Raw genomic sequence first — 21,297 nt, 5'->3', positions numbered from 1 at the left:
CCTAGTATTAAAAAGAAAAAATAAGTTTAAAAGCTATATGCCTGAAGTAATAGCTATAATGTACCTGCATGCAAAAAAAACTTTAACAAAGATTTTCAAGTCCAAGAGGGGGCATAATTTGACCAAAATGCATGTCAGAGTTACCAGGCACTTGATTATAACCCCGAGTTTCTTTAGTTTTGAAGTAACTTGCATAACCAGGAATTGTTGTTTACATGCTTACATGGAGTTATTTTTAGCTTTCTAACTGAGGCAGCTTGCAGAGAGTTATTTTTAGCTTCTGTGGAAAACACCTAAGAATTTTCAGAAGAGCTAGCTAGGATTTATGCACTGCTGACAGAGTGGTAATTATACTGATTTGTTTCTGTGTCAACAAAGTTTATTTGAACACTTTTTTGTATCATTTACAGAAAAACCTCAATTTACCAAGAAACATGATCAACATGAAGAAATATATGCATAACTTTGAGACTGTCAAATATCTTTGTAATCTGGGTTTTTTTATCTGACCTACTTGCATAAATTTGCTGGAGGATTTTCTGAAAACAGAAATTATAGAAAAAAATGTTTTCTTTAGCGTAAAGTCCAATATATAGTCCAAATAATTGTACTCAAGAGTTGAATATTGTTATATTTTTTTAACTGGTCGATAGTATATTTGGTATAGACAACGTGTACGTAATATCAGAATATAAAATCTGTCTACCCGAGGTCTAATTATTTAGACTAAGTTAAGTCCGAGACCTGCAAATAATAATTTGCACAGGTAAAATAAAATAGTTTATAGTCATTTTAGGCTTACAAATTTAAACCACGCATGATAGATTTATCACAAATAAAAAATACATAAAGTTTCAATTTAATACTATCAATTGAGCATAAAGGTGGTTCACCTTATGTAAGGTAGTTTTCTTGACACTAGGATTTATGAAAACCTTGATTTTTATTAACTTCTGGATTATACTGTATAGTCTGTATTTAGATCATAGTCATACAAATTTCACAGGAGATAACTCCTTACTAATAAGTTACTCAAATTATGTAAAAGTGCTCTCCTTTACTTCTTGATCAGTCTTTTGTTGTTTTTTCGTTTGTTTCTTTTTCAACAGTTACACGTAAAGGTCAGCTGGATAGCTTCCTCATATGATGAATTCTATACCCCAAATAAGACTATAACCCACATCGATGAGGGGCAACTGGTTTTAAGTCACTGACCTAAACCACACTGCCACTGAGGCCCCCTTGACCAAAACATAGTAAAAGTGAAATCATTAATTAGGAACAAGGAGTTGCGTTCAGTAAACTCTTGATGCCCCCAGTGGCATCCTTGTCGAAAGATTTTGCACCTAGGTCAAGGTCAAATTGAGGTCAGGTGAAGTTTGAAGATAAGGAATGGTCACAGTTTACATCTGTATTAGTATCAATTCATTCTTGTAAGGGGTATTGATGCTAGACGAAACGGTCCCATTTGGTTAACCAAGAGATGGCCCATATAAAGCAACCCAAGTCCAGAATGAGGTCAAGGTCAAGGTCAAACTGAGGCCAGATGATGTCTGAAGATGAGGAATGGTCACGGGTTACATCTGCATAGTATCAAGTAATTCTAGTAAGGGGTATTGATGCTAGACAAAATGGTCCCATTTGGTTTACCTCGTACGGACAGACAGACAGACGGATGGACAGACAACCTGAAACCAGTATACCCTCCCCTCCTTACAACTTTGTTGTCAGGGGGGTACAATTAGCAAATTTTGGCCCTTTAAGGGGACATAACTCTTGAACCCATAATGGGATCTGGCCAGTTTTCGAAAGGAACCGAGATATTATGCCCATACAAGACTTCAGTGGTGTGCAAATTTGATAAAAATCAAATACAAAATGTGGTCTCTATTGTGTTCAAAAGGAAATTGTGAACGGACGGACGATGGAAGGACGAAGGGTGATCACAAAAGCTCACCCTGTCACTATGCGACAGGTAAGCTAACAAGAGGGCCATGATGGCCCTATATTGCTCACCTGAGTACCATTGCTCTTAATGATAAGATCAAGTTTTGAAATAGATCACATAGGCATACATATTAAATACCATCAGGATAAATATTTTCTTGCAACAGTCCCTTTTGACCTATGGGTCACGTACTAGTCAGGGCCAATCTCCATACCAAGTTTGAGGGTCCTAGGCTCAAATGCTGCATTTTTGTACTAGCATGACTATTCCTTACCCTGGCAGACTTAATAACATTTAAAACCAATCTCATTAGAAGCTGCTAACGTATATTCATTTACATAAAAAATAAAGGGAGGTAATTTGTCATAAATTCAGTCAATATGTATCTAAACTAATTGTCCAAGTCCATCTGATGGCACAAATGAAATTTCAGTTCAATATCTTCATTAGTTACGGAGATATACCCATTTTAATTTGAAATAAAGGGAGGTAATTTAACATAAAATCAGTCCATAGTTATCTACCCTGATTGTCTCAGTCCAACTAATGACAATAATGAATTTTCAAATGAATCCTATAAGTACTTACTGATATAAATCCATTTTGATTAAAATATGTAGAGGTAATCAGATATAAAATAATTCCAGAACCAGTATATATGACTGAATCTGACAGATTCATCATGGAATCCAAGATTTATTGTTGTTGAAGATATTTTGCAAGTTTGTATCAAATTAAACTATAAATGAAGTCTCTATATGGCTGCAAAAGCCAAAATAGCAAATTTTGAACCTTTAAGGGGCCATAACTCTGGATCCCATGATGGGATCTGACCAGTTTTCGAAAAGAATCGAGATATTATGCCAATACAAGTTGTGTGCAAGTTTGATTAAAGTTGATAGCCAAATGTTGTCTCTATTTTGTTCACTAGCAAAAAATGTCAAATTTTGGCCCTTTAAGGGGCCATAACTCTGAAACCCATGATGGGAACTGGCCAGTTTCGAAAGGAACTGAGATATTATGTCAATACAAGTTGTGTGCAAGTTTTATTAAAGTTGATTGCAAAATGTGGTCACAAGCCAAAAATGGAAAATTCTGGCCCTTTCTGGGGCCATAACTCTAGAACCCATGACAGGATCTGGCCAGGTTTCGAAAGGAACCAAGATATTATGCCAATACAACTCCTGTGCAAGTTTGATTAAGGCTGATTGCAAACTGTAGTCTCTATCGTGTTCACAAGAAATTGTGAACGGTCGACAGACAGACGACAGGCGAAGAGCGATCACAAAAGCTCACCTTGTAACTACATGACAGGTGAGCTAATAAAATGCAGGTTAGAATTATGGTTTTTGGCCTACTTTGTCACTTAAGAAAGATAAACAAGTATGCAAAGTTTCAAAGCTGTAGCTCATATAGATTTGAGAAAAGGTGGACCTAAACAAAAGTCTTTGCCAATGCCGACAATCAACAGACGACAATACCTCATAGATATTTTTCATAACTCAGACAAGCTAAAAATTGTTGTCAAAATTTTTGATTTTTGGAGTAAAAACATTTTATGCTGAAAAATATCATGCAGCTATCGAAGTTCTATTTCCATTTTTTTAAATTAATTTTATTTTAAGTGTTCATGATTGTGTAATCTCTTCTGAAATTATTTTATGGAAAAATTCACTAGCAGAAACAAAGGAAGCAACTCTAGTTAAACAAGAGGGCCATGACGGCCCTGTATTGCTCACCTGAGTACCATTGCTCAGAATGATATGATCAAGTTTTGACACAGAGCACATAGGCATACACATTTTAACAAGATTTGAACAAATTTTGTAGAGGTCCACTAGGCAATGCTACATGTCAACTATCTAAGATCTAGGCCTTCTGGTTTATTTTTTAGAAAATTTTGAAGATTTTTCTATCTACAATCAAGTAACCCCATGGGGCGGTGTCAATTTGAACCTGGGGATCATGATTTGAATAAATTTTGTAGAAGTCTACTAGGCAATGCTACATGTCAAATATCTAAGATCTAGGCCTTCTGGTTTATTTTTAGAAAATTTTTGAAGATTTTCCTATGTAAAATCAAGTGGCCCCTGGGGCGAGGTCAGTTTTGACCCCGGGGGTCACGATTGAACAAATTTTGTAGAAGTCCAATAGGCAATGCTAAGCTCTAGGCCTTCTGGTTTATTTTTAGAAATTTTTTGAAGATTTTCCTATGTAAAATCAAGTGACCCCTGGGGAGGGGTCAATTTTGATTCCGGGGGTCATGATTTGAACAAATGTTGTAGAGGTCTACCAGGCAATGCTACAATGTGAAATATCTAAGCTCTAGGCTTTCTGTTTTATTTTTAGAAAATTTTTGAAGATTTTCCTATGTAAAATCAAGTGACCCCTCATGATTTGAACAAATTTTGTAGATGTCCACTAGGCAATGCCACATGTGAAATATCTAAGCTCTAGGCTTTCTGGTTTATTTTTAGTAAATTTCTGAAGATTTTCCTATGTAAAATCAAGTGACCCCTGGGGCGAGGTCAGTTTTGACCCCGGGGGTCACGATTGAACAAATTTTGTAGAAGTCCAATAGGCAATGCTACATGTCAAATATCTAAGCTCTAGGCCTTCTGGTTTATTTTTAGAAATTTTTTGAAGATTTTCCTATGTAAAATCAAGTGACCCCTGGGGAGGGGTCAATTTTGATTCTGGGGGTCATGATTTGAACAAATGTTGTAGAGGTCTACCAGGCAATGCTGCAATGTGAAATATCTAAGCTCTAGGCTTTCTGGTTTATTTTTAGTAAATTTTTGAAGATTTTCCTATGTAAAATCAAGTGACCCCTGGGGCGAGGTCAATTTTGACCCCAGGGTCATGATTTGAACAACTTTAGTAGATGTCCACTAGGCAATGCTAAATGTCAAATATCTAAGCTCTAGGCTTCTGGTTTTTGAGAAGAAGATTTTTTAAGATTTTCCTATGTAAAATCAAGTGACCCCTGGGGCGGGGTCAATTTTGACCCCGGGGGTCATGATTTGAACAAATTTTGTAGATGTCCACTAGGCAATGCTACATGTGATATATCTAAGCTCTAGGCCTTCTGGTTTATTTTTAGAAAATTTTTGTAGATTTTCTTATGTAAAATCAAGTGACCCCTGGGGCGGGGTCAATCTTGACCCTGGGGGTCATGATTTAAATAAATTTTGTAGAGGTCTACTAGGCAATGCTACATGTCAAATATCTAAGATCTAGGCCTTCTGGTTTATTTTTAGAAAATTTTTGAAGATTTTCCTATGTAAAATCAATTGACCCCTGGGGCGGGGTCAATTTTGACCCCGGGGGTCATGATTTGAACAAATTTTGTAGAAGTCCAATAGGCAATGCTACAGGTCAAATATCTAAGCTCAAGGCCTTCTGGTTTATTTTTAGAATTTTTTTGAAGATTCCTATGTAAAATCAAGTGACCCCTGGGGATGGGTCAATTTTGACCCCAGGGGTCATGATTTGAATAAATTTTGTAGAGGTCACAGCAATGCTACAATGTGAAATATCTAAGCTCAGGCTTTCTGTTTATTTTTAGAATTTTTGAGTTTTCCTATGTAAAATCAAGTGACCCTGGGCGAGGTCAATTTGACCCGGGGTCATGATTTGAACAACTTTAGTAGATGTCCACTAGGCAATGCTACATGTCAAATATCTAAGCTCTAGGCCTCTGGTTTTTGAGAAGAAGATTTTTTAAGATTTTCCTATGTAAAATCAAGTGACCCCTCATGAGTTGAACAAATTTTGTAGATGTCCACTAGGCAATGCTACATGTGACATATCTAAGCTCTAGGCCTTCTGGTTTATTTTTAGAAAATTTTTGAAGATTTTCCTATGTAAAATCAAGTGACCCCTGGGGCGGGGTCAATCTTGACCCTGGGGGTCATGATTTAAATAAATTTTGTAGAGGTCCACTACGCAATGCTACACGTCAAATATCTAAGATCTAGGCCTTCTGGTTTATTTTTAGAAAATTTTTGAAGATTTTCCTATGTAAAATCAATTGACCCCTGGGGCGGGGTCATGATTTGAACAAATTTTGTAGAAGTCCAATAGGCAATGCTACATGTTAAATATCTAAGCTCTAGGCCTTCTGGTTTATTTTTAGAAATTTTTTGAAGATTCCTATGTAAAATCAAGTGACCCCTGGGGAGGGGTCAATTTTGACCCCAGGGGTCATGATTTGAATAAATGTTGTAGAGGTCTACCAGGCAATGCTACAATGTGAAATATCTAAGCTCTAGGCTTTCTGTTTTATTTTTAGAAAATTTTTGAAGATTTTCCTATGTAAAATCAAGTGACCCCTGGGGCGAGGTCAATTTTGACCCCGGGGTCATGATTTGAACAACTTTAGTAGATGTCCACTAGGCAATGCTACATGTCAAATATCTAAGCTCTAGGCTTCTGGTTTTTGAGAAGAAGATTTTTTAAGATTTTCCTATGTAAAATCAAGTGACCCCTCATGATTTGAACAAATTTTGTAGATGTCCACTAGGCAATGCTACATGTGACATATCTAAGCTCTAGGCCTTCTGGTTTATTTTTAGAAAATTTTTGAAGATTTTCCTATGTACAATCAAGTGACCCCTGGGGCGGGGTCAATTTTGACCCCAGGGTCATGATTTGAATAAACTTGGTAGAGGTCCACTAGGCAATGCTTCACACCATATATCTAAGCTCTAGGGCTTCTGGTTTTTGAGGTGAAGATTTTTAAAGTTTTTCCTTTCGGTTGCCACGGCAACCAGAGTTCTGCATGGAATTCAATTCTTTGAACAATTTTGAAAGGGGGCCACCCAAGGATCATTCCTTAGAAATTGTTGACGCACGACTGACGACTGACATCAAGCGGTCACAATAGCTCACCTTGTCATTTTGTGACAGGTGAGCTAAAAAGTCAAACAATGGATCTGGTTGGTGTGTGTGGAAAATATTAGGTTTTCAGGTGACCTAAGTTGACCAACTGCATACAGCCAGTAATTAGTATGAGGAAGTATACTGATAAAAAAGTTAAGAGCTTTTATGAAAACGCAAAGCCTTATTAAAGATAATTGCCCCAAGTGCTCTACTTACAGAAATGCAGCATTTCTCTTACATAATGATTTGCATGTATTTTAATGAAGTGATATATTAGAGCAAGCTTCTAGGATACTGCTATTATATTCTGTTCCATAATAGGATTTGTTTTTACTGCATCCTTTTCATTGGTTAATCATGCCCCCAGAAGTGGGGGAGCCTGTCTGTCTGTCCATCTGTCAGTCCATCCATCACACTTCTTGTCTGGAGCATAACTTTGAATTGAAGGTAGTCCGGAAACAAGTTGCAACTTCACAAAAAGATAGAGCTTATTGTGAGGAAGTGAAGTGATAAGGAACCATAACTCTAGGTGGTTTCATTTCTGAATTATCTCCCTTTATGTAAACAAGAGCTCGTCGAACACGAAATGCCCCCCTTGATGCATTTAGTAATTGCACAAGGAACAGAAATTATATGCTCAGTGTAAACAAAAGTTCTAAATCAAGGTCAAATTTCATTTCAGTACAAAATAATGTGTATGTGGTCCAAATTTGAAAGCTGTGGCTTGAGAAATGTGAAAGTAGGTCACTAGTAGCAGATCAATATCAAGGTCAAAGTTCATTTCGGTAGACAGAAATATGCATGTGCTTCAAATTTGGAGGTTGTAGCTTGAGAAATGTGAAAGTAGGTAGTAGGTAAAATTCAATGTCAAATTTCAATTCAGAACATAAAAGAACGCATGCGGTCCAAATCTGAAGTCTGTACAATCAGAAATGTGAAAGTAGGTCACTAGGTCAATCTCAAGATCAAAGTTCATTTCGGTACACAAAACTATGCATGTGGTCCAAATTTGAAGGCTGTAGCTACAGAAATGTGAAAGTAGGTCACTAGGTCAAGGTTAAGGTCAACTCATGTCAAGGTTCATCTTGCCACTCAAAACCATACATGTGATCAAAATTTAAATGTTGTAGGTTATTGACAAGAAGATTTTAAAAGCTTTTCCCTATATAAGTCTATATGAATCATGTGACCCCCAGGGCGGGGCCATATTTGACCCTAGGGGGATAATTTGAACAAACTTGGTAGAAAATCACTAGATGATGCTACATTACAAATATCAAATCCCTAGTCTTTGTGGTTTGAACAAGAAGATTTTCAAAGTTTTTCCCTATATAAGTCTATGTAAACCATGTGACCCCCGGGGCGGGGCCATATTTGACCCTAGGGGGATAATTTGAACAATCTTAGTAGAAGCCCACTAGATGATGTCACATACAAAATATCAAGGCCCTAGGCCCTGTGGTTTTGTACTAGAGGTTTTTCAATGTTTTTCCATATATAAGTCTATATAAACCATGTGACCCCCGGGGCGGGGCCATATTAGACCCCAGGGCAATAATTTGAATCATCTTGGTAGAGGACCACTAGATGATGCTTCATACTAAATATCAAAGCCCTAGGCTCTGTGGTTTTAGACAAGAAGATCAGAAACCGTTTTAACTGTTCCTGGCCAATATGACCTTGACCTTTGACCTACTGACCTCAAAATCAATAGGGGTCATCTGCTGATCATGACCAACCTAACTATCAATTTTCCTGACACTAGGCCCATGCGTTCTTGAGTTACTGCCCGGAAACCATTTTACTGTTCCTGGTCAATGTGACCTTGACCTTTCACATACTGACCTCAAAATCAATAGGGGTCATCTGCTGGTCATGACCAACCTCCCTATCAACTTTTGTGACCCTAGGCCTATGCGTTCTTGGGTTATCATCCGGAAACCGTTTAACTGTTCAGGGTCACTGTCACCTTGACCTTTAAAATATTGACCTCAAAATCAATAGGGGTCATCTGCTGGTCATGACCAACCTCCCTATCAACTTTTAAGATCCTAGGCCCAAGCATTCTTGAGTTATCATCCGGAAACCGTTTTACTATTCAGGGTCACTGTGACCTTGACCTTTGACATACAGACCTCAAAATCAATAGGGGTCATCTGCTGGTGATGACCAACCTCCCTATCAAATTTCATGATCCTAGGCCCAAGCATTCTTGAGTTATCATCCGGAAACGGATTGGTCTACATTCCGACCGACCGACCGACCGACATCTGCAAAACAATATACCCCACTTCTTCGAAGGGGGGCATAAAAAAGCTTGTCCTGAGCTGAAGTCCAAAACTATGAAAGGGACTGCTTGATACATATTTACATATTGATAGTAGTCAGTTATAGAAAGTGCAGTGTATAAGCTGACCCCATTTTTGAATTATCTCCTCTAATGTGAAAAAAGTTTGTCTGGAGCGTAATTTGAAAACTGTAAGAAGGCATGACTTGATACTTCAGACAGATATATAGAGGTCATTGGAAGAAAGTGCAGTAACTAGGACCTATAACTCTAGCTGACCCCATTTTTTAATTATTTCCCTCTATTTAAAAAGCTTGTCCTTAGCCTAAAGGGATTGACTTGATACTGTACAAATAGATATAAGTCAGTTAGAGGATGTGCAGAGTCAAAGAACCATAACTCAAGCTGATCTAAGCTTGACCAGAGCATAACTTGAAAGCTATACGAGGGATTAACTTAATACTTTATATATTTAAGGGAGTGTACTGTCAAAGAACAATAACTCTACCTTACCCTGTGTTTTTAATCATCTCCCTTTATGTATAAAAACTTTTCAGGTGTATTACTTGAAAAGTGTATAAATGATTGACTTAATACTTCACACATTTATAAAGGATATCAGGAATTGGTTTTTCTTTCTGTTTGTAGATTAACAATGGAAGTCTGCAAAATGAAGAAAAACCTTTTCGGTCCACGTATGATGACACAGAATAACAATGGGTCCAGTGGCAAGTAAGTTCCGCAGCCTTTACAGAAGATTGAGAGATAGGAACAAGCATTCCACAGACATAGACTGTAACGCTTTGAATATAAACAGCAGCTATGACGTAGAAATTGGCAAAATTATTTGCAAGAACTCTCTACACCCTTTAAATGGAAATAAAACAATCTTTGCAGGAAAATTTGAAAATGATAATGATGCGGCTATTACAATACTCAGAGTTGACTTTGCTGACTTGAAAAAAACGAAACGAGAATTGAAAAATATTGCAAAGAAATTAAACCATAAAACACTGCCACACAAACTGAAGCGTGTTATTTCCATCAACCAAAAATTTCTTGTCTGCAGTGAAAACATTGTAAAGTACTTCTGTTATGAAATAGACAATAATGCAAATCAGCCATGCATATATTTAGCTGCAGAACTTTGTGAAAAAAACTTAACAGACTATGTACAAATTTGCCAAAACAAAGGCAATTTCCCAAAATTATCAACGAGGGATGTCATTTCACAAATGGTCAAAGGGGTGGAGTATCTCCATGAAATGAAAGTATTACACAGAAATTTGAAGCCATCAAAGGTTTTAATCAAAGTACACCAGAACAAAACAGTAGTGAAAATTTCAGGTTTTGGAGTATCTAAATGTATCCCAGACAATATCTCAAGTATTTCTCAGAGTGGAGAGTATGGTGAGCCTGGCTATATTGCTCCAGAAATTTTCCAGGCACAGCAGACGTTAGTGAGTGGCAAAACACTGAAAGAATGCTACAAAAAAGGAAGTGATATATTTCCGCTAGGCGCTATAATCCATTATGTAGTAAGTGCTGGACACCATGTTTTCAGCTGTCAAACAGACATTCAGAACAACAAGCCTGACTTCACCAAATTTGATGGGGATTTTACCCTGCTTGTTCTGGTCAGAGACAAAATGCTTGCACCTAAATGCAAAGACAGGCCATCTGCCAAAGACGTTCTGAGACACCCTGCTTTATGGACTAGCACAGAAACTCTCGAATTTTTCCACGAATCAAGCAACCTCCTGAAGGATACAGCAAAACTTCAGCAATGCTCTATTGAAACCAATGCTGCCAATGTCCTACGGGGTAATTCTTGGAAACAACATGTGTCCTCCTATGTAGAAAAACATCTATTCCCACCCAACATTAGAAAAAACAAACCAGGAAGGTGGCACAGAAGTACCTATGATGAAACATCAGTCCTGTCTTTATTACGTGCAGTCAGAAACCTGAAAGAGCACTTTGGCGAACTCCCCGCCTCAGTAGCAAGCGAGTTTGGAAGGCATCAGGCCGGCTATTTACACTACTGGACAGACAAGTTTCCTCAGCTTCTCATACATACTCACGATGCCATGAAGGTTCATTCATCAGAAAGCAGAATGAAAAGATTTTACAAATAAAAGAGGTAAATCTCTTTTTTGTATGGCAATGTTTATAATATAATTTGACTTGAATAATGTTTGCTTCTTATTTTCAACAATATTTCAATGCGAAAGATCATGTTTTGTTTTTTTGCACTGGCATTTAACATTTAAAGCAGCATGCCTCCAGATTTGGCTAAAAAATAATCTTTCTTTCAAACTGAAGTTTGGTCATATTATGACCATTAGAATTTGAATTTTTGTTTCTAAAATATTTTAAAAGTTCCAAATCAAGAAAAAAATATGACCGCGCCAGGAATCGAACCCCGGACCACCACGGCAATAAAGACATTTTCCCGTCGTCGTAACCAATAGCGCTATAGCTGAAGTAGTGAATAATGACTTCAAAATATAGATATTTATAATCGAGACAGTTTACCTGGAGTAAAATCGTGACAAACACTTTTCGATTTTTATTGTAAAAAGTAGTAAAAACAGCAAATTCTCATGTGTTTCCGTAACATAAGTTTGTCAGTAATTAAGTTTTAAAGCCTTCTTAAGAAATATAGCATTTATTTCAAGATATCTAAAAAAATATTTTTTTGTTGTCAAACAATCTGGAGGCATGCTGCTTTAATCTTTTGGATTGCACTGGACTGAAAGAACATTAAGGTTGCATTAGTGTTGAATTGATATATTTCATGTAAATATTCAGCCCTATTTTGTATAGCTTCTGTTTACTCAAGGGGTCATTTTCCACGTAAGTTGTGAGTTATCCTCATTTATAACATTTTTGAAATATTGTTGTTTTTAAATTATTCAGAAATTGAGAAATGTCACAGGACTTATATTCAACATGACAATCATATATTTCAGTGGACTGAGAATATATCCCACCTGGCTATAAACACCTCGGGTTCAGCATACCACCTGGCAATCAATTATACAGATAAGGCAAGCTATATAATTTTGAAGAGCTGGGACTTCCATTTTGTAGCTAGCTCAGGAATCTCATATAATATCAAACTTGTACTAGTGAAAACTTCAGAATTAATACCATAACTTGCCTTGCAATGGCAATCATTTTCTCTTTTTATGCCCCCGAAGGGAGGCATATAGTTTTTGAACCGTCTGTCAGTCTGTCATTCTGTCAGTCTTTCGGTCTGTCCGCAATTTTCGTGTCCGGTCCATATCTTTGTCATCGATGGATGGATTTTCAAATAACTTGGCATGAATGTGTACCACAGTTAGACGACGTGTAGCGCGCAAGACCCAGGTCCGTAGCTCAAAGGTCAAGGTCACACTTAGACGTTAAAGGTCATTTTTCACGATAGTGCATTCGTGTCCGGTCCATATCTTTGTCATCGATGGATGGATTTTCAAATAACTTGGCATGAATGTGTACCACAGTAAGACAACGTGTTGTGCACAAGACCCAGGTCCGTAGCTCAAAGGTCAAGGTCACACTTAGACGTTTAAGGTCATTTTTCATGATAATGCATTCATGTCCGGTCCATATCTTTGTCATCCATGGATGGATTTTCAAATAACTCGGCATGAATGTGTACCACAGTAAGACGACGTGTCACGCGCAAGACCAGGTCCGTAGCTCAATGGTCAAGGTCACACTTTGACGTTAAAGGTCATATTTCATGATAGTGCATTGATGGGCGTGTCCGGTCCATATCTTTGTCATTCATGCATGGATTTTAAAATTATTGGGCATGAATGTGTACCACAGTAAGACGACGTGTCGCGCGCAAGACCCAGGTCCATAGGTCAAAGGTCCTAAACTCTAACATTGGCCATAACTATTCATTCAAAGTGCCATCGGGGACATGTGTCATCCTATGGAGACAGCTCTTGTTTATTGTAAATAACTTGCCTTGAAATGGCAATCATTTTCTCTTTTTTACTGACGTAAACAACTTGCCTTGAAATGGCAATCATTTTCTCTTTTTTACTGTAAACTACTTGCCTTGAAATGGCAATCATTTTCTCCTTTTTACTGACGTAAACAACTTGCCTTGAAATGGCGATCATTTTCTCTTTTTTACTGTAAACAACTTGCCTTGAAATGGCAATCATTTTCTCTCTTTTTTATACGCCCGTTTGAAAAACGGGACGTATTATGGGAACGCCCCTGGCGGGCGGATGGGGGGGCCGGGCGGCGTCCACAGACCTTGTCCGGAGCATATCTTCTACATGCATGAAGGGAATTTTGATGAAACTTGGCACAGTTGTTCACCATCATGAGATGTAGTGTCATGCGCAAGAACCAGGTCCCTAGGTCTAAGGTCAAGGTCACACTTAGAGGTCAAAGGTCAAATTCAAGAATGACTTTGTCCGGAGCATGTCTTCTTCATGCATGGAGGGATTTTGATGAAAGTTGGCACAATTGTTCATCATCATGAGACGGAGTGTCATGCGCAAAAACCAGGTCCCTAGGTCTAAGGTCAAGGTCACACTTAGAGGCCAAAGGATACAAGAATGAAAAATTCAAGAATGACTTTGTCCGGAGCATATCTTCTTCATGCATGGAAGGATTTTGATGTAGCTTGGCACAGTTGTTCACCATAATGAGAGGGAGTGTCATGCGCAAGAACCAGGTCCCTAGGTCTAAGGTCAAGGTCACACTTAGAGGTCAAAGGATACAAGAATGAAAACTTTGTCCGGAGTATATCTTCTTCATGCATGAAAGGACTTTGATGTAGCTTGGCACAATTGTTCACCATCATGAGATGGAGTGTCTTGCGCAAGAACCAGGTCCCTAGGGGTAAGGTCAAGGTCACACTTAGAGGTCAAGGATACAAGAATGAAAACTTTGTCCGGAGCATTTCTTCTTCATGCATTGAGGGATTTTGATACAACTTGGCACAAATGTTCACAAGCATGAGACAGAATGTCATGCGCAAGAACCAGGTCCCTAGGTCTAAGGTCAAGGTCACACTTAGAGGCCAAAGGTCAGATACAAGAATGACTTTGTCTGGAGCATTTCTACTTCATGCATGGAGGGATTTTGATGTAACTTGGCACAGTTGTACACCATCATGAGACGGAGTGTCATGCACTGGTCCCTTTTTTTGAATTACTTCCCTTTGCTGTTACTATAAATAGCTTATATTGTAACTTTTTCATTACAAGTCGTAGGGAAAAATTGAGACCACTTTTCTGTAGTACAACATGCAAGTTACATCCAATTCTGAGGTGTATTTTGAGCTATCTCTACCTGGTAAGGATTTTTGTGTGGACTCTTAATTGTTTTTTTTATTTATTTATTTTTTTTTTTTTTTTCTATTTAAAGATTAACTTCCCATAGTTGTTACTATAAATAACTTACATTGTAACTTTTTTATAACTGACCGTAGGGAAAAACCAAGACCACTTTTCTGTGGTACAACATTGATGTTACTTTCAAATTTTGGGTGTATTTTAAGGTATCTCTACCTGGTAAGGATTTTTTTTGTGGACTTAGATAAATAGAAGAATTACAATAATTTCTAAAAAAAAAAACATTGTAAACAACTAGAAAATTAAATTTCCATTTGCAAATACAGGTGCTAGTGTAAAGAAATTTGCTGTGACGGGCGCATATTGTGACATTCTGGCACCCTTGTTTTTACTGTAAATAACTTGCCTTGAAATGGCAACCATTTTCCTTTTTTTTACTGTAAATGTCACCATTCTTTTACTGTACTGTAAACTAATGGTGAAATGTCACTGTTCTAACATTACTGACAGTGAAATATCACTGTTCTGATACATTACTGTAAAAAGACAGTAAAAAGTCACTCTTGAATTAGACTGCCAAATGTTCTAGCATTACTGACAGTGAAATATCACTGTTCTGATACATTACTGTAAAAAGACAGTAAAAAGTCACTCTTGAATTAGACTGCCAAATGTCACAAATATTTATGTTACTGTTGAAAGACTGTCAAAATTTAATAATGATGTTTATTTACATGACAGTGAAATATTACTGTTTCATTACATTATCAAAAACTAACAGTGAAATGTTACTAATCCATTACATTATTGTAAACCGACAGTGAAATGTTATTAATCCATTACATTATTGTATGTTACTAATCCATTACATTATTGTAAACCAACAGTGAAATGTTACTAATCCATTACATTATTGTAAACCGACAGTGAAATGTTACTAATCCATTACATTATTGTATGTTACTAATCCATTACATTATTGTAAACCAACAGTGAAATGTTACTAATCCATTACATTATTGTAAGTTACTAATCCATTACATTATTGTAAGTTACTAATCCATTACATTATTGTAAACCAACAGTGAAATGTTACTAATCCATTACATTATTGTATGTTACTAATCCATTACATTATTGTAAGTTACTAATCCATTACATTATTGTAAAAAGACAGTGAAATGTTACTTATCCATTACATGACTGTAAAAAGACAGTGAAATGTTACTAATCCATTACATTATTGTAAAAAGACAGTGAAATGTTACTTATCCATTACATGACTGTAAAAAGACAGTGAAATGTTACTTATCCATTACATTATTGTAAAAAGACAGTGAAATGTTACTTATCCATTACATGACTGTAAAAAGACAGTGAAATGTTACTTATCCATTACATGACTGTAAAAAGACAGTGAAATGTTACTTATCCATTACATGACTGTAAACTGACAGTGAAATGTTACTAATCCATTACATTATTGTAAAAAGACAGTGAAATGTTACTTATCTATTACATGACTGTAAACTGACAGTGAAATGTTACTTATCTATTACATGACTGTAAACTGACAGTGAAATGTTACTAATCCATTACATTATTGTAAAAAGACAGTGAAATGTTACTTATCTATTACATGACTGTAAACTGACAGTGAAATGTTACTTATCTATTACATGACTGTAAACTGACAGTGAAATGTTACTTATCTATTACATGACTGTAAACTGACAGTGAACTGGCATTTACTTGTCACGACCTTTGTAAAAACATATAAAAAGACTACACCTAGAAGCCTTTTACCTTAAAGTATGGATTTTCGAAGAGAGGAAATTAGCAGCAGAGTGTGGAAAGAGTTCATTGCGATTTCCAAATAATTATATTAAGAAGATAAACCTCTCAGATATACATGAAAGATTTGCACTACCATTAGCAGGCATGATCAAGCAAGTAACAGATATGATTTTATTAACTTATAAAAGTATTTTTGAGTAAGACGTCTCATATCTTGAATACCTGAAACCAACATGAGCTCTACCTGACTACTTGAATCATGCACAGGAGGAAGTAACGTATCTGGAGGGATACAGTAGGAGTCCATGAGCCATATACACTTAATATTATTACAATGATAACGTTTTCTAAGAAAATAAAAATGCCAAAAAGTCATTTTGAAAGTTTTTGCCCCTGTATTTGCTCTTCATAGCCATCTTGACAGGTCTCTTCTGTCACTGTTGTCTAATTGTTTTATCTTGTCTCTGTATTTTCAAATACCTGTCATTTCCACACCCATACTTCTAACACTGTTGTCGGGTTGCGTGTCAGACAGGTTGGGTTCTTGGAATGTGTTTGTTCCTACTGGATTTATGTGTGTTTCAGAACAAAAAATTTAAAAGAAAACAAACACCAAGAGGCTAAGATCCTCAGTTACAGGAAGTCTGTTTTGGATAGACTACAGCTATGAATTACAGAAACTACAACTGTTACTGTTAGTTTTGCAGGAAATTGTCTTTTTACATAAAGTGCAACAAGTTTCTGACGATTAACACTATAGCTGTGATATCCTCCAAGAAAAGTCACAAATTTGCTCTAACATAGGTTATAGACCACAATTGTTCTCCCACAGATTTCCATTATAACATTATGGCCTGTATGGGCTTCCATAATGAGCTATCTTAGTTTCTCCAAAATAACAAATAAAAAATATGAATAGTGATATTTTACCTGAGTATTTTTCCCATGATTGACACAACTCCATTTATTTTGGTTTGTGTACACTACTGACCAATCAGAACAGACTCAATCTTGGCCTTATTCCAAGGTATAAGTTCCCTGTACTTTTCTGAATTGGTGGTCTGTGACCAAATATATCAAGGAGAGGTCATGTAGCAGCTATTTGAACATCATGTGATATCAAATTATGTCGCACTTTCCAGAAGTGTAGCTACTTTATATGTCCCTAAACATTAGCAAGCAAAGGGCATGACAAGTAAATGACACCCTTTTTTACAGAAAGATATACATGTAATATAGGCAGTTATTTTTTTTATTATTTTTTTTTTTAAATGCTTGACCACATTACAATTAAGAAAGACAGTCAAATTGGTTATACTGTTACATATGCCAAGTATCACTGTTTGCGTACATTACATTAAACTGACATATTATGTCTACAAGAGAAGTTGAAATTTCACACAATTTTGAGAAGATGAAATTTCATACAATTCTGTTTACAGTCATTATATTTAGTTATTGATAAAAGCAGGTTTACTACATATGTATGAAAAAGGACAGTATGTAACAGTAATCATGTACAATATGCGCTCAGATATAATAATGTGACAGTCACAATTTATATTATTTAAAAGGGCCAGCATACAATGTTGATGTCAAAATATTTCTATGTGTTCATGTAACATGCAGGGATCTCTTTTTATTTTAAGTAGTGTGAAATATCAAAATTCAGAACTGCCATATTAATTATCACTTACAGGAGCTGTCTAACGACAGTGCACTGGACTAGTTAAAACCCTTTGTCCTAATACTAGCTTAAGCAAAATTTTCTAAGCTGAAAAAGCGGCATAATTTTGCCAAAATATTAGTAGATTCTATAGTACATGTATATGGTAGTTAAAGAAATTTTAGTATATATAATACAGTAGAACAATAAAACATCAGACTCAAAATAAGAAGGTTGACAGGTTTTTAAACTTTATTATGGAATTGCTTGCAGATTTCTGTCAATATATCATAATTTACAAAACATGAAACGGTCTTCAGGGTATTAAGAATCATAAGTCAATTTTGCCTATGTTAAAATGATTTAAGATACAGCTGATTTCCCCAACATTACATCAGTTTTGTATTACACTTATTTTACATCAGTCTGCTCTTTATTGCCTTTATTTTACATCATTTTCTTAATACCCTTATTTTACATCACCTTTGTATTGACTCTATTTTACATTATATATTTAATTTAATTTTGCATTGCCCCTAGTTTACATCTGTTTTGTTTTACTCCTAAACTGCATCAGTTTGTATTGCTCATGTAATACATCAATTTGTACTGGCAAGATATAACCTCAGTTTGTTACCCCTATATTACATCAAATCTATAGTGCCCCTACATTTCTTCAATTTGTATTCCCCAAATATTACATTGATTATAATATCACCAATACTTTACCCCCCTACATTATATTGATCAATATTGCCCAAACATTGTTTCAGTTTGTGTTGCCCCTATATTACTTCAAATTGTATTCCCCCTATATTACATCAATTTGTATTGCCCATTACATCAGATCAGTTTGTATTGCCCCAACATTCATTCAATTTATACTCCCCCTATATAGGTAACACCAATTTGTATTGCTCCTACATCAGATCAGTCTGTATTGCCCCAACATTCATTCAATTTATACTCCCCCTATATAGGTAACATCAATTAGTATTGCTCCTACATCACATCAATTTGTATTGCCCCTACATTACTTCAATTTGTATTGCCCCTAAAATACTTCAGTCTGTAATCCCCTTCTCTTTTATGTGAAATACTTTAGTAGTGTTATTTCTAGAGCGACGCAGCGGGGCGCCCCGCCCTGCCCTTTTTTACTGCCGCCACGCTGCCCTTAAAATGTGCCCTCTTGCCTTTGGTCTTCTGCTAAATCCCGCCAATTTCTCTGTTGACATGCCTCGACGATTTTTTGATCAGCAAATTACGTCACGGCGAGTGCACACAGGTAATGAGAATCAATGAAGTGTAAAACTAATTGATAAAGAGTATGGATCCTGTGAAATGTCAAAAAGGCGTGCATAAGCGGCCAGCTGATTACCGAGCACGTGAAAGTGCCCTAGATTTCTTTGTGCAAAATTTAAATTAGACCGTTGTTTAGTATAATAACAAGTATAATATCAATGCAGTTTGATTCTACTGTAATTTAAACCAGAAAATGCACAAATTTTAATGAATATCGAAAGTAAAAGTAAGTTTAGAATGTCCGTTCACGAGTCTTATTACTCCCGATGTCGTATGCAATTTTTCCATATTTCCTTCAAAAAAGCTGACAGTCAGGGTATTTTTTATGATGAGAAACATCAAAATTTGAGGAACTATCTCTGGTTTACCCTAGTGGGTCATGCAAACTGAGTAAAAACTACTTTCAGACAACATTCCGAAAGTGTACCAGTATCCGGATAGTATATTTTGGATATGCGTTTTAGTAAACTTTAACCTGACTGTAATAGCACTTTTCTGTTAATGAAATATTGATGAAAGACCTGATCAATACAACATGACTTTTGATAATTATTAGTTTACAATGTGACCTGAAACAGGCCTTTAACTATGTTGTTTACAACATGATCTTGGTTTCAAGATTAAGCTTATATTAAGGCCCTCCACTATTTCATATTCATATGAATAAGTTGACATTCTTGGTGACATTTTTTAAGAGAAAGGCTTGAATAGTTTAACCTAAACTATAAAGTAAGTAAAAAGCCTTTGTAAACTTTGTTACTGGTTTTGGGAAGATTTACCACTTTATTCTGTGACATTTCTTTTTTTAAGTGTGCAATAAAGATAAATGGAATACATATTAACTATAGACATCTAGAAATGCAACTACTGCTATATATATATGGTAACTTTCACGTCTAAAAGAGCACCCTGCCCCTTTCGGACAGCACCCTGCCCCTTTTTGGCAGCACCCTGCCCTTTTTGAGCTCTAAAAATAACACTACTTTAGTCTAGACCAGTGCCTTTCATGTAAAACACTTCAGACCCACTCTTCTAAGCTATGAATGTATCTCCCTTTAACTATGAAATATTTTAGACTCATACCTCAACTATGAAATATTTCAAACTATCTCCCTTTAACTATGAAATCTGTTAGACTCACACCTCAACTATGAAATATTTCAAACTATCTCCCTTTAACTATGAAATTTGTTAGACCTGTGCCTTAACTGCGAAATATTAAAACTATCTCCCTTTAACTACGGAATATTTTATATTTTACACTCATACCTTAACTGTGAAATACTTTAAACTATTTCCTTTTAACTATGCAACCCTCTATACTCATACCTTAAATGTGAAATAATTTAAGCTATCTCCCTCTAACCATGGAACATTTTAGCCTTAACTGTGAAGTATTTCAAACTATCGGTCTTTAACTATGGAATATTTTAGACTCATATCTTATCTAGCTGTGAGATATTGTTTAACTTACTACTAGAGTTGTTCTGGTGCTAGTCTTCATCATAGTATCAATTTTATCATATCTGTAATATTATATTTGTTTGAATATCAGCATTTAGTTAGCATTAAAGACTCTATCCATAAACATTTAAGCAAATGTTTGTGGTGATACTTATAAATGTGTGTTGTTTTTTTTTAAGTTATTAGTATTTGTGAATAATATCACTTCTTCCAATTTATGTAAATATTTTTATGTATTTGAATTTATTCACCTGAATTAAGTGATTCTTATATATTTTTAAATTTGATAAACATTTAAGTTTATGTTTTGTTTCGACAAGTTTAAATTAAATAATACTCTTCTGGTGTCCCGCCTTATCGCTACCCACGGATCTACAGTTTATTTATAGGTCATTATCATTATCATTAAGTTTTGTGTGTGTTGTATTGTATATGACTGTTTAACAGTCTTTTAATATTTGTACATTTTCTTACTGTAGTCTAATTATGTACATAGCTGAGACGTACATGTATATAAATAAGTAAATACAGGTTGTTCTGCATGTATACAGGTTAGTGTAAGGTACATAGTGTGAAACACCCATAGGTTTGTGATACCTGTTAGTGGAGAGATACTCAT

At 35.9% G+C, this 21,297-nt stretch overlaps 2 protein-coding genes across 2 annotated transcripts in view; one reads left to right on the top strand and one right to left on the bottom strand.

Moving 5' to 3' along the window:
- Positions 1-21,297, bottom strand: part of LOC123547274 (WD repeat-containing protein 6-like) — a 197,122-nt gene that overhangs the window by 145,002 nt on the left and 30,823 nt on the right. The gene's annotated exons all lie outside the window — the stretch shown is intronic.
- Positions 198-14,456, top strand: LOC123547277 (serine/threonine-protein kinase/endoribonuclease IRE2-like). Its single transcript, XM_053551550.1, has 3 exons — positions 198-344; positions 9,768-11,262; positions 12,095-14,456. Exon 2 carries the CDS (start codon positions 9,836-9,838, stop codon positions 11,255-11,257), a length of 1,422 nt encoding a protein of 473 aa, XP_053407525.1. The 5' UTR covers positions 198-344; positions 9,768-9,835; the 3' UTR covers positions 11,258-11,262; positions 12,095-14,456.

The sequence above is a fragment of the Mercenaria mercenaria genome, chromosome 9, assembly GCF_021730395.1.
Source record: "Mercenaria mercenaria strain notata chromosome 9, MADL_Memer_1, whole genome shotgun sequence".
In the NCBI taxonomy this organism is placed as follows: Eukaryota; Metazoa; Mollusca; class Bivalvia; order Venerida; family Veneridae; genus Mercenaria; species Mercenaria mercenaria.
Note: the sequence above shows the minus strand (reverse complement) of the source record. Positions and strands in the feature narration are given on the sequence as shown.